This window comes from Meriones unguiculatus, chromosome 3, assembly GCF_030254825.1.
Source record: "Meriones unguiculatus strain TT.TT164.6M chromosome 3, Bangor_MerUng_6.1, whole genome shotgun sequence".
Taxonomy (NCBI): domain Eukaryota; kingdom Metazoa; phylum Chordata; class Mammalia; order Rodentia; family Muridae; genus Meriones; species Meriones unguiculatus.
The window spans coordinates 1,475,470-1,485,203 of record NC_083351.1 but is presented as its reverse complement, the minus strand read 5'-3'; the positions used below and the strand labels follow the sequence as shown (position 1 = coordinate 1,485,203).

Genomic DNA, 9,734 nt, shown 5'->3' with positions numbered 1-9,734 from the left:
ACTGAGCAGCCTTTGGCCTCTGGGTCAGAGCTCTGCAGCTGGACAGCACCAGGGCTCTCTCAGAAGAAAGGGCAGGAGCATGGGGCCTAAGAAGAACTGCCACAGAGTCCCAAGGATCCTGGTATAGGCCTGGAGAGATGGCTTAGTTGGTAAAGTACTTGCCACAAAGTGCTGGGGATGCAGAAACAGGAGGCTCCATAGCCAGCCAGCCTACCCTAAGTGGCAAGCACCAGGTCCTAGTGCTTGTCTCAGAAAGAAAGGTATGGATGCTCCTGAGGAAGGATACCTGAGGTCACATGGATGGACACACACACACACACACACACACACACCAAAACAATGCTTCCTCAGAGGATGAAGAGCCTGACACAGTCAAATGCTTCACCATTCTTTTATTGAATATGGTTTTAAAGCCGTGGGGATAGTTGACTTCCCAAGGGTGCCCCTTGCACGGGACAATGTGGTTACCGGGAGCGTGAAGCACTCCTTCAGAAACACCGTCTCTGGACCACGGAAGCCCCAAACTCCTTGAAGTCTGCAGCCGTGATCCACATCTGCTTAAAGCTGCTCAGAGACGTGACAATGGAGGCGCCAATCCACGTGGAGAACCAGCGGTCGGGCGGCGCCGTGATCTTGATGGGGACCCCCTTGCAAGCCAGCTGCTCCAGTTCCTTCAGGAGCCTGTCGTCCAGCCCCTGGAACAACGTGGAGCCCCCGGACAGCACAATCTCCCCGAACAGCGTCTTCTGTATGTCAGTGTCACACTTGGCTATGCTGTTGGATGCCATCTGTGCCAGCCCTGGGCCGTGGGTGCCCAGCTGGTCTGGCGAGAACAGGACCTCGGGAGCCTGGTACAGCTGGTCTCCGATGTAGATGATGTTCCCGTCGGGCAGCTTGTACTCCCTCAGGACGTCTTCTGCCCGCCGAGAGAGCTCCTCCTCGGGCTCCAGGGCCACGTAGCAGAGTTTCTCCTTGATGTCATCCACCAAGGACTTATCCAGAGGGCACGGGAAGGCTCTCCCGCTGGCCAGGAGGAGCCTCGTGAGGAGCTCTGTGATGTCTCTGCCGGCCACATAAAGCTTGCTGACGGCGTGAGGCAGGGAGTAACCCTCAAAGATAGGGACGGTACAGGTGACCCCGTCCCCGCTGTCCACCACCAGGCCCGTGACGCACGCCGAGGCGTAGAGTGCCAGCACCGCCTGGTCTGACAGGTAGAAGGCGGGCACCTCGAAGGTCTCAAACATCACCTCTGCTGCCTTCTCTCGGTTCTCCCTGGGGTTCAGGGAGGGCTCCGTCATGAGCACAGGGCGCTCGCTGGGCTTCACGCCCAGCTCCCACTCGAAGAGATGTCTCCAGAGCTTCTCCACATCGTCCCAGCTGGTGACCAGGCCCCGCTCGATGGGCGAGTGCAGGCGCAGGGTGTCCCGTTTGTACAGGGCTTCCTCCCCAACAAAGTATTTCTTCTGGTTGGCTCCCGCCGAGGCCATCTTGAGCTTCGGGTGTCCCACGACGGAGCTGGTGACATGCCGAGGCCCAATCTCCCCAGACAGCCCTGCCTTACAGAGCCCGGAACCGTTGTCAAAAATGACAGCAGGGGACTCTAGCGCCTGTGGGTTGAACATGTCTGCAGCACCCCCTCCTGAGTGACACAAGACAGCTCGATGAGCCTCCGTGGGCCAGTTCGTGTCACAATAGGCTTCCCCGGAAGCTCACAGGGTTCCAGGGTTCCTGGAGGTCTCCCAGGCACAGCTAGCAGACTGACTCCAGTGCCCGGGAATCCTCCATGCTCTCGGGTGGCCTGCTTTCCACTCGGGTCACCCTGACCTGCAAGGCCTTTTCAGGGGTGTTTGTCAATATGCAACAATGCAGTGAAGTAACAAGTGTCCTTGGTGGGTGTCAGAGCCCTGCCTGCACAGTGGCCCCGCAGCCCTGCGTCCTTCCAGGGTGAGGTACTCAGCAGAAAATATCTGGGTGATGCTGTGAGGGACCGCACTCCAGGGGCCTCCTTTCAGAATGAGGAAGCCTGAGGGCGATGCCTTGTATAGGATGACATTTCACTTCCCAGGCCCAAGGGGCCATGTCTCACAGACCCTCAGAACATTTCTTTTTGAATATGCCCTATCCCAGGAAGCCCTCAGGAATGTCTTCTCACTCTGTCTACTTGGCTCTGGTTCTCTGTCCATGCTCCTGTTCAGGTCGGGGTCCATCTCTCTGTGCACACCCTAAGGTGCCTACCAGCAATTTCTACTTCGTTTCAATGTCACTCATGCAGAGGTGTCCCCTGAAGTTTGGGACACCTGTGTGTCTGGGCCTGCAGGACAGTCAAAGCACGCCCATGGACAGATGAAAAGAAACTGCTAAACAAAGACTGAGCAAGACTGGGAAGGTGGCTGGTGTCACCTACTATGACCTCAGAGACACACAGAGGCGTACACTGGCTTCAAGAGCCGACCTGGCACTTAGCTTGGGTTGAGGGTTGAGCCTGGACACAGCTTTCCTCTTCCTTAATGATGGCAGGAGCCTTGGAAAGGTAGACTCATCCAGCTGTTCCCCTCCCATCATGCACAAAGACACAGGTAAGCTAAATGTCTCCTCCATCCTGAAAATTATGCCAGAGCATCGCTTTCTGGTGCCACAGCCTTCCCAGTGCCTGGGGGTCCCTCGATACTTGCTCGACCCTGCTGATCCATCACTAGGCCTTACTAAGAAAAGCCACCGTGGGGCCACACCATTCAGACACATAGACATGACACAGACACCGTGAAAGTGGGAAGTGGGCTGAGCACTCACATGAAAGGACATGTCATGAGCTGTCAGTGTGGACATCTACTTAAGATGCAGCTTCCTGAGCACCCCTGAACCCCACCGGGGTGGCGAGGGGAATTTGGTGGTCACTGGAGGCTTTGCCCCAAAGGAGGCCAGAGGAAACCATCAGGAGGCTCAGAGGGGAAAGGGTGAACAGAGGGGACAGAGGGACCTTCATGAGCACAGGCGTGAGTGTGTGCTGCAGGGCCAGGCTCCCAGGAACACAGAACACAGGCGTGAGAGTGAGCTGCAGGGCTGGGCTCCCAGGAACACAGAACACAGGTGTGAGAGTGTGCTGCAGGGCTGGGCTCCCAGGAACACAGGCATGAGAGTGAGCTGCAGGGCTGGGCTCCCAGGAACACAGGCATGAGAGTGAGCTGCAGGGCTGGGCTCCCATGAACACAGGCGTAAGAGTGAGCTGCAGGGCTGGGGTCAGGTCCCACCAGAGCAGGAGGTTCCCCAGAGGCTACGGTCTGCAGACCGTGGGCTCTGCCTCCCTGAAGGTGTTCTGCATGCCTGGGGGTGTCATATTGGACTGGCAAGATGGTGGCCCTCAGCAATAGAGCATCCTGCTTATGTGAGGCTCATTCTGTACTGAGCCCGACAAGGCAGCCTCGACCTTGAAAAGGACCCAGTGGCCGTGAACACTGAGCTGACCGTGTCCTCTGCCTAGACCCGATTCTGTATGATCTGCCCGTTTGCTTTTGCTGCGGGATCGCTAAGACTTAAAGTCCCACATTTTGAGGTCAATATTGTTATCTGAGTGCCTGGGGGATGGGTGATGGAACGCTGTGACTTGGGGTTCCAGCCTGCTTGCATCACAAAGGCCCCGTGTGCTCACCTCAGGCCCTGCCTTCGTTTTCTAGCTCAGCCAGATCCTCCTGGCTGTGAGCATGGTCTGTGGTGGGAGGGGATGAAATGGTGCGTGGGCCAGTGTCTCGGTGGCCAGGGCTCACTGAGGGTTTGCCGTGCACAGTTGTCATGGGGCACTGAGGCTCCTTGGCACCCTGCTGATATAACAGCATGTGATAGCAGTGTGCCAGGGGCCAGAAGATTCTGACACAAGCACAGGCAGGCAAGCCCAGCCTGTCTCACCTCTTAGCCTCCAAGTTAGGGTCCCAAGTCTCTCAGGTCTCTCATCCTCCACACTTCTGTGTGTGTGTGCGTGCATGCATGCGTGTGTGTGTGTGTGTGTGTGCATGTGTGTGTGTGTGCATGTGTGTGTGTGTGTGTGTGTGCATGTGTGTGTGCGTGAATGTGTGTGTGTGTGCATGTGTGTGTGTGTGTGTGTGCGTGTGTGTGCATGTGTGTGTGTGTGCGTGAATGTGTGTGTGTGTGCGTGAATGTGTGTGTGCGTGAATGTGTGTGTGTGTGTGTGCATGTGTGTGTGTGTGTGTGCGTGAATGTGTGTGTGTGTGTGCATGTGTGTGTGTGTGCATGTGTGTGTGTGTGTGTGTGCATGTGTGTGTGTGTGCGTGAATGTGTGTGTGTGTGCGTGAATGTGTGTGTGTGTGTGCATGTGTGTGTGTGTGCATGTGTGTGTGTGTGTGCATGTGTGTGTGTGTGCGTGAATGTGTGTGTGTGCGTGAATGTGTGTGTGTGCGTGAATGTGTGTGTGTGTGCATGTGTGTGTGTGTGCGTGAATGTGTGTGTGTGCATGTGTGTGTGTGTGCGTGAATGTGTGTGTGTGTGTGCATGTGTGTGTGTGCGTGAATGTGTGTGTGTGCAATTCGTATGTGCAGCATGTCTGCAGCATGTCTGTAGAGTGTGCAGTATGCACAGTGTCCGCAGTATGTGCGCTGTGTGTGTGTCTGTGTGTGTAGTGTGTGGTGTGTGTGTAGTGTGTGCAGTGTGTGTGGTGTGTGCACGGTCTGTGGTGTGTGTGTGTGGTGTCTGTGTGTGCCTGTGTATAGGTACACGTGGAAGCCAGAGGACAGCTTCAGGGTGACTAAGAGTATTGTTCCTTGGTGTTGGCACCTGGTCGGTGAACCTTGTCATGAGGACCCTCAGACACTCGCTTTATGATTCATAACAAGCAAAATTAGTGATGAGGAGGCAATGAGATAACTTGGGGTCACCGAGTTAGGAAGGCTGAGAACCCCACATGAGGCCTTTCTCCCACGATCCCCTTGCTTTTGAGAAAGCACATCTGTAGCCTGGAGCAGACAGCTGAGAACAGGACAGCGGCCTTGCAGCAGCCAGCCGCCCACCTGTGCCCACCCCTCCTCTTCAGGTGTCTCTCTTCTTGCTGCTGAGCCCAGGAGAGGCACGGGCTTTGGTATGGTACCACCTCCTCTCTGTCCCAGGACAGCTGTGGCTGTCACACCCAGCTGAGTTGTCCCACAGGATGGTGAGCAGACCTTTGCCAGGTGCCAAATTCAGTGGGTGACAGGATAGGACTGGATTTTCTTTCTTGGCTTTTCTATTGAAGTCTAAAGGAGGCAAGGCCCAGCCCAGAGCATAGCGCAGGCTCAGCAAACTCTGTCCTAATACCAGTGTCTAACCGTACAAGGGACAAAAACTCGGAGGTTCTGAACACTGTGCACGGAGGAGCCAAGGCATCCCTTGGAGTAACACCACATGGCTACTGAAAAACAAAAAACAGAACAAAAGAAAACAAAAGGGGTGGGTTTATGAACCATGGCCTGTGAATGTGACGTTGGGCTGGTTGGGAGCTGCCCTGGGGCAGAAATTCCACCTCTCGGGTACTGGGAACTTCCTCTGCCCTGTTTAGAATCCTTGATGTCAGTCCACCTCAGAAACACTCTGACCCTGAGTCCCAGGGTCTGTATGTCCTGGAAGGACAGTGCACACCTTAGCTTGGCTGAGACCCTTGAGTCTCCTGTCCCTGCAAGGACGTGCTGTCAGCAAGACAAGCATTTGGTAGCTGGCCAGCAGTGCAGTTTCAGGGGCAGCCACTACAAGGGTATGTTTGCCATTAACACGGGATCTCTCCTCTCCCGGCTCCAATTAGAAGCTGCCCCAGTCTGCCGCCCCTACCCTAAGCCAACCAAGCCTCATAAATCGCTTGAACAAGTTTATGGGCAAACTGGCTGTAATGACGTACCCCTCCCCAGTGCTCGCTCTGGAGGGCCACTGTTCCCCCACACAGCAAGCGTGCCTCGTGTCTCCCCCACGGTGTGTATCAATGGCAGTCGCTCCCACCTGCCTCCATATGATCTCACCTCTCCATTTAAGGTCATGGTGGGAGGTGGGAGAAGGCCCTGGGATGCCCGAGAAGGTACTAGACATTCATCTGTAGGAGTGGCTAGCCCCGTACCTTTCCAACATCCCTGCCTTTGCACAAGCCTGTCTTGAAATGCATGGGTCCCTAAGCCCTGAGACAGGCCTACCTGTCTGTCTTACCATCATCTGTAGTTCCATCTCTCACTAGTGTCCCAGCACCGCAGCCCATTAGTGACCAGCAGGCTGGGCTCATTAGTACCAACCTAACATCTGGTGGCCAGATCCTCTTACAAGGGACTGGTCCACACATTAGCAGCCCAGAGGAGCAGGGTGGCCCTCCAGGTGACAGGATACACACTGTCATTGTAAGATCAGTGCTGTCTGAGGGTCAGTCTGGGGCCACACATAGCTCCACAGAAGGCTACCTTTGCACTCTGTGCTCTCCCAAACATGCTGGAACCCAGAGTGTGTTCCCAGCAACTACACCCTTCTGAGTCTCAGAGATGCAACTGGAGTCATCCAGGCACTTACCAATGTACTTATCCATCTGCCCATCCTCCTGTTTACCCACCCACCCGTCCACCCACCTATCCACTCACTCACCCATCCATCCATCCATCCATCCGTCACCTACCCATGCATCCATCTACCTACCTATCCTTTCATCCCCCTGCTTACCTACACATATGCCCATTCTTCTGCTCATCCATCCCCCATCCATCCATCCATCCATCCATCCATCCGCCCATTTACCCATCTATCCCACCCAATCATTCATGCATCTATCAGGCACACACCTACCCCATCTATACCATGGTACCATCCACACCATACCCCATAGATACCATGTATCTACTTCTCATTTACTCACTCGCTGCTCAATTATTCACGTAAACATTCACTTTCTACCAGCACAGTCATATCACAAACCTCTCCTCTCTTCTCCCTTCCTCCCTCCCCGTCTTCCTTCCCTCCTCCTCTCTCTCATTTTGTTTGTTTCTCTCCTTTCTTTTTCATTATTTCCTTCCATTCATTTTTCCATGGATCATCCACAGATCCAGCCATTACTCATCTATATGCCTTTCCATCCACTCCTTCCTCCTTCCTGATCCAGTAACTGAAGTCAGCATCTCCTCTTGCCTTATCCCTCTTTCTTTGGATAATTTTAAGCTTAGACTCACAGTCATCGCCCTGCCCACGCCTTTCCAGCATCAGGAATCCTCCACACTCCAATATCCCTCCGATTCTGTGGGGTCAGAGAAGATAACCAGACCACACCCCCATGTGGAACTGAAGGGGTAGGCCTCACCACCTCAGCCAACCAGCCTGCCCTCCCACCTCATGAACCAGGGAGAGGGAGGACTTGATACAAGCTTGACCCTCACTGAGGAGCCAAAGAAAAGCCCTTGGTGCATCGTCCCTGTGGGGCTCTGTGGAAGCTCCTTGGGTAGGCAAAGGGAAGCAGACCTTCCCAGTTCTTGGAAAAGCAATCTGAGGCCAGCTGGCCATTTCTCGCTAAGGGTCACAAACCCTCATGTAACCCAATCCTGTATAAAGGGCCTGATCCCTGTAGCATCCTATTGGCCTCATTTCTCTGGAGTCCTTAAGGCTATCCATGGTCCACTGAGATGCCCAGTGATGATCACGGACCCTGTTGCTCTACCCCACCCTTGTGCACCCCAGTACTGAGAAGCTTCACCAGGTACAATCTGACTTACTTTGTTTCATTGTCTCAGCTCATTGTGAAAGCCTGTGTCAATCTAGGCCATACTATGAGGTCAGGGCTACAAAGTGGAGAGAGACCACCAGACTCCCAGCTGACACTCCCAGGCCAGTCAGGGCCCCTCATTGCCTCTCCTGTCGTCAGCCCACTCTGCTCCCCAGTGTGTCAAGCGCAACCCTCTGGGCCGCACTCCCCGAGAGGCCAGTGCGTCCGGCTTTGCCTGACACGCCCAGTGAGTGCAAGCCAGCAGGGATGCACCTAGACAGTGCCTGAGAAGTTCCCAGTGGCCTTCCATCTCCTCTCTTTAAATGGCTCATGCTACTGCTGCCCAGTTCTTACTTTCTCAAAATGTCGTGACCTGATCCAAACAAAGAAGGGTTTACCTCTCAGCATCCAGGGAGAGTCCTGTCTCCCTGGCCCCACTTTTGCCTGTGGGAGTCCTCTTCTCCGCTCAGGGCCTCCCTGAGCCCCCATCCACCTTCCCAGCCTTAACTTTGTTTGTAGAGGCCCTTCCCCTCACTCCTCTCCTTGGCTGTGTCTTTGGGATTCCTCCCTCCTGTCTTCAGCTCTGTATCTCTGGTCCCAGCTCTCTCTGCGGGATTCCTCTGTTTGCTACTTTCCCCAGCTTGGACAGCTGAGGCAGCTGGAAATACAGAACCCAGGATCCCAGGCTAGTCCCAGAGGAGCTGTGCCCTGACCCTCTAAGTTACAAAAAGCATTTTCTGCCCCCTGCTGGTGCCCATGTGGAACTACCACAGGGTCTGGGGGTGGGAGAATTGGGGAATCTTGGGCAGGAGCAAGCAGGCTTGTTAATTTCTGGGCAAGACAGGACACTAGGAGAGAGAGAAAAGAATCAATGTTTGCTAAATAAGGGAAAGGCATCACCCTGTCTCAGTGGAGAAGAGGTCTGTTTTCAAGTGTATTACGGTGATTACCCAGAGGAGAGCAAGCGCACCGAGGAACTAGCGGTCCGTTCCCCAAAGAGTGCGTGTTAATGCGCTCCCTACAACCAAACACAGCCAAGCTTTGGGTTTTAAATAGTTTATAGCATTTCAGATGCGGCTTCGAAGTCAGGCAGTCCCTGGAGAGGCCAAGCAGACTTCTGCACTTAGCCAATGATGAATAACCGAGAGGGCTCAGGGCCCGGAAGGATTCCAGATTTAATTCAAATAATTTAAAATCTAATGTTGAAAGAGCTCTTTGCATTCATGGGCCATACCCATTTCCAGCTGGAGAAAGAAAAGGCTTTGTGTTTGAGGCTGAGGCTGGAGCGCTAACTGTCTTACCATGCGCCTGCCACTTCCAGCCAGCACACCAACATTTTTCATGTTGCAAATGGCAGGCTGTGATTCCAAAAGCCAGACACGATGAGGGGGGAAGATTTATCATCGCCGAGGAGTTGCAGCTCCAGGTGGAATGATTTTGTCCATGTCCACGGTGAGCTTGCTGCTGACCCAGCCCTGCCAAGAGGAGATGGAGCGCCCTGGCCCAATGTGCGCGGCCTGGGAGGCCCTGGGGACCTTGGAACGCCGGATGCAGAGTAAGCACCCCCACACGTGCTTGGCTGCACCGTGTGCAAGTTCTGCTGCCTCAGAAGAGGTGGGGAATGCTGGGAGCTCCCTGCTGCCAGACGTGCTCTGCCTGGCCAAGGCCACCTGTTTCCCTCTTGTCTAGTCTCAGACCAAACAAGAAGGACTTGGGTCACGAGAGACTGCACACAAAGGTTTGAAGCTCCCTAAAACTCGGGCTGGGCCTTTGCCTGGACCAGACTGTATCTCCCCCTGCCAAACACACACATACACACAAACTTATATCACTCAGAATTTCAGAATACAAGTTTACTTGTAGGTTGGGTCTTTGCAGATCTAATGAAGCAAGCTAAAATTAGGGCTGCTGAATTAGGGTGGGCCTCAAACACTACCTCTGGCACCCCCAGAACGGGAAGATGTGACAACACAGGTGTGTCCAGTAGTCAGAGAGACAGGAGGTCCCTAGCCAGATTCTGGGAGTGGCCGTGTGA

General features: G+C 54.3%; 1 protein-coding gene across 1 annotated transcript; it reads right to left on the bottom strand.

Moving 5' to 3' along the window:
* Nucleotides 1-373: 373 nt before the first annotated feature.
* Actrt2 (actin related protein T2) lies at nucleotides 374-1,811 on the bottom strand. The gene has a single exon (XM_021656373.2). The coding sequence runs from the start codon at nucleotides 1,620-1,622 to the stop codon at nucleotides 489-491; it is 1,134 nt and encodes a 377-aa protein (XP_021512048.1). The 5' UTR covers nucleotides 1,623-1,811; the 3' UTR covers nucleotides 374-488.
* Between the last annotated feature and the right edge of the window lie 7,923 nt (nucleotides 1,812-9,734).

Bases quoted from the DNA above. Each gene is read 5' to 3' on its own strand.
- Actrt2 (XM_021656373.2), bottom strand. From the start codon at position 1,622: ATGTTCAACCCACAGGCGCTAGAGTCCCCTGCTGTCATTTTTGACAAC.